The sequence below is a fragment of the Myotis brandtii genome, unplaced genomic scaffold, assembly GCF_000412655.1.
Source record: "Myotis brandtii unplaced genomic scaffold, ASM41265v1 scaffold735, whole genome shotgun sequence".
In the NCBI taxonomy this organism is placed as follows: Eukaryota; Metazoa; Chordata; class Mammalia; order Chiroptera; family Vespertilionidae; genus Myotis; species Myotis brandtii.
In genome coordinates, this window is record NW_005370916.1 from 1,377,723 (window position 1) to 1,378,800 (window position 1,078).

Below are 1,078 nucleotides of genomic sequence, written 5' to 3' on the forward strand. Positions count from 1 at the left end.
AGCAGCCCTGGCGCGTGGAAGGGCGGGCGGGGCTCAGTGCGCTCCGCTCCCCCCTCTCAGGCTTCCTCTCATTCCCTCCTCCCGCTCCGCTCCTGCCGCTGCCCTCTCAGCCACTGCCGCCTGGTTCTCCGGCCTCCGCCAGCAGCCTCAGCAGCAGGAGCAGCGGCAGCAGCGGCGACGACGACCGGAAGCGGGTGAAGGCGGGAGCCAGAGGGAGTTCGGGGAAACGATCCTTCCGGAAGTGACGTTTGACGTGGGCGGGACCTCGGCGACAAGGGGGCGGGGTCGGGGACACTTGGCCGCCGCCCCGGGCCGGAGGTGAGCGGGATGGGACCTGCGCGAAGTGTTTGTGAGTCCCGCGAAGGTAGGCACGGAAAACTTCACTGGTTTCTTTGTTTGTTTGAATTGTCGGTTAGCACTACTTTACTTGAGCTGACTTCTGATTCCTAACCATCTAAACAAAAGTGTAGTTTTACTTTTTTAATTGCTCAATAATAAATGTAGGCAGGCAATGTATGCATGATATATTAAAGCACAAATCAGAGCAGAAAGGTTTATGGTATCACGGTCTCCCAGTTTCCAAATTCCCCTTTCCAGGGGGAACCACTGGTACCAGTTTATTGTGTGTCCTTCTAGACTACAGACAGTCTCTGTATACACACATAATGCAACAAATAAACATGAAAAAAAGAGATTAATATCACCCATGTTACAAGGATAACTATTGAATTAGAGGTTAAGAAACGGAAGCACAGAGGCCCGGCCGTGTAGCTCCGTTGGTTAGAGCATTTTCCCCATACCCCAAGGTTGTGGGTTTGATCCCCCATCCGGGCCCATTCAAGAACCAACCAATGAACGCATACATAAGTGGAACAACAAATCGATGTTTCTCTCTCTCTATAAAATCGATTACAAAAACAGGCCGGCTTAGTGGTTGAGCATCAGCTTAAGAACCAGAAGCTCACAGATTGGATTCCTGGTCAGGGCATATGCCCAGGTTGTGGGCTCGATCCCTAGTGTGGGGCATGCAGGACATAGCCAATCTATGATTGTCTCTCATCATTGATGTTTCTATCTC

The 1,078-nt window shown here is 51.9% G+C and overlaps 1 protein-coding gene and 1 long non-coding RNA gene across 3 annotated transcripts in view; one reads left to right on the forward strand and one right to left on the reverse strand.

Moving 5' to 3' along the window:
- The window catches only part of LOC106724145, a 24,555-nt gene that overhangs the window by 9,757 nt on the left and 13,720 nt on the right, over positions 1-1,078 (reverse strand). Inside the window, exon 2 of the long non-coding RNA XR_001359898.1 lies at positions 642-648. This is a non-coding gene — a long non-coding RNA (uncharacterized LOC106724145). The remainder of the gene's footprint in view (positions 1-641; positions 649-1,078) is intronic.
- The window catches only part of LRRC20 (leucine rich repeat containing 20), a 52,531-nt gene continuing 51,460 nt past the window's right edge, over positions 8-1,078 (forward strand). The window contains exon 1 of one of the 2 annotated variants that reach the window (XM_014530371.1): positions 8-364. In XM_014530371.1, coding sequence (XP_014385857.1) covers positions 328-364 — 37 coding nt within the window. In that variant the 5' untranslated portion in view covers positions 8-327. The remainder of the gene's footprint in view (positions 365-1,078) is intronic. The other variant, XM_014530370.1, reaches the window with a different exon arrangement.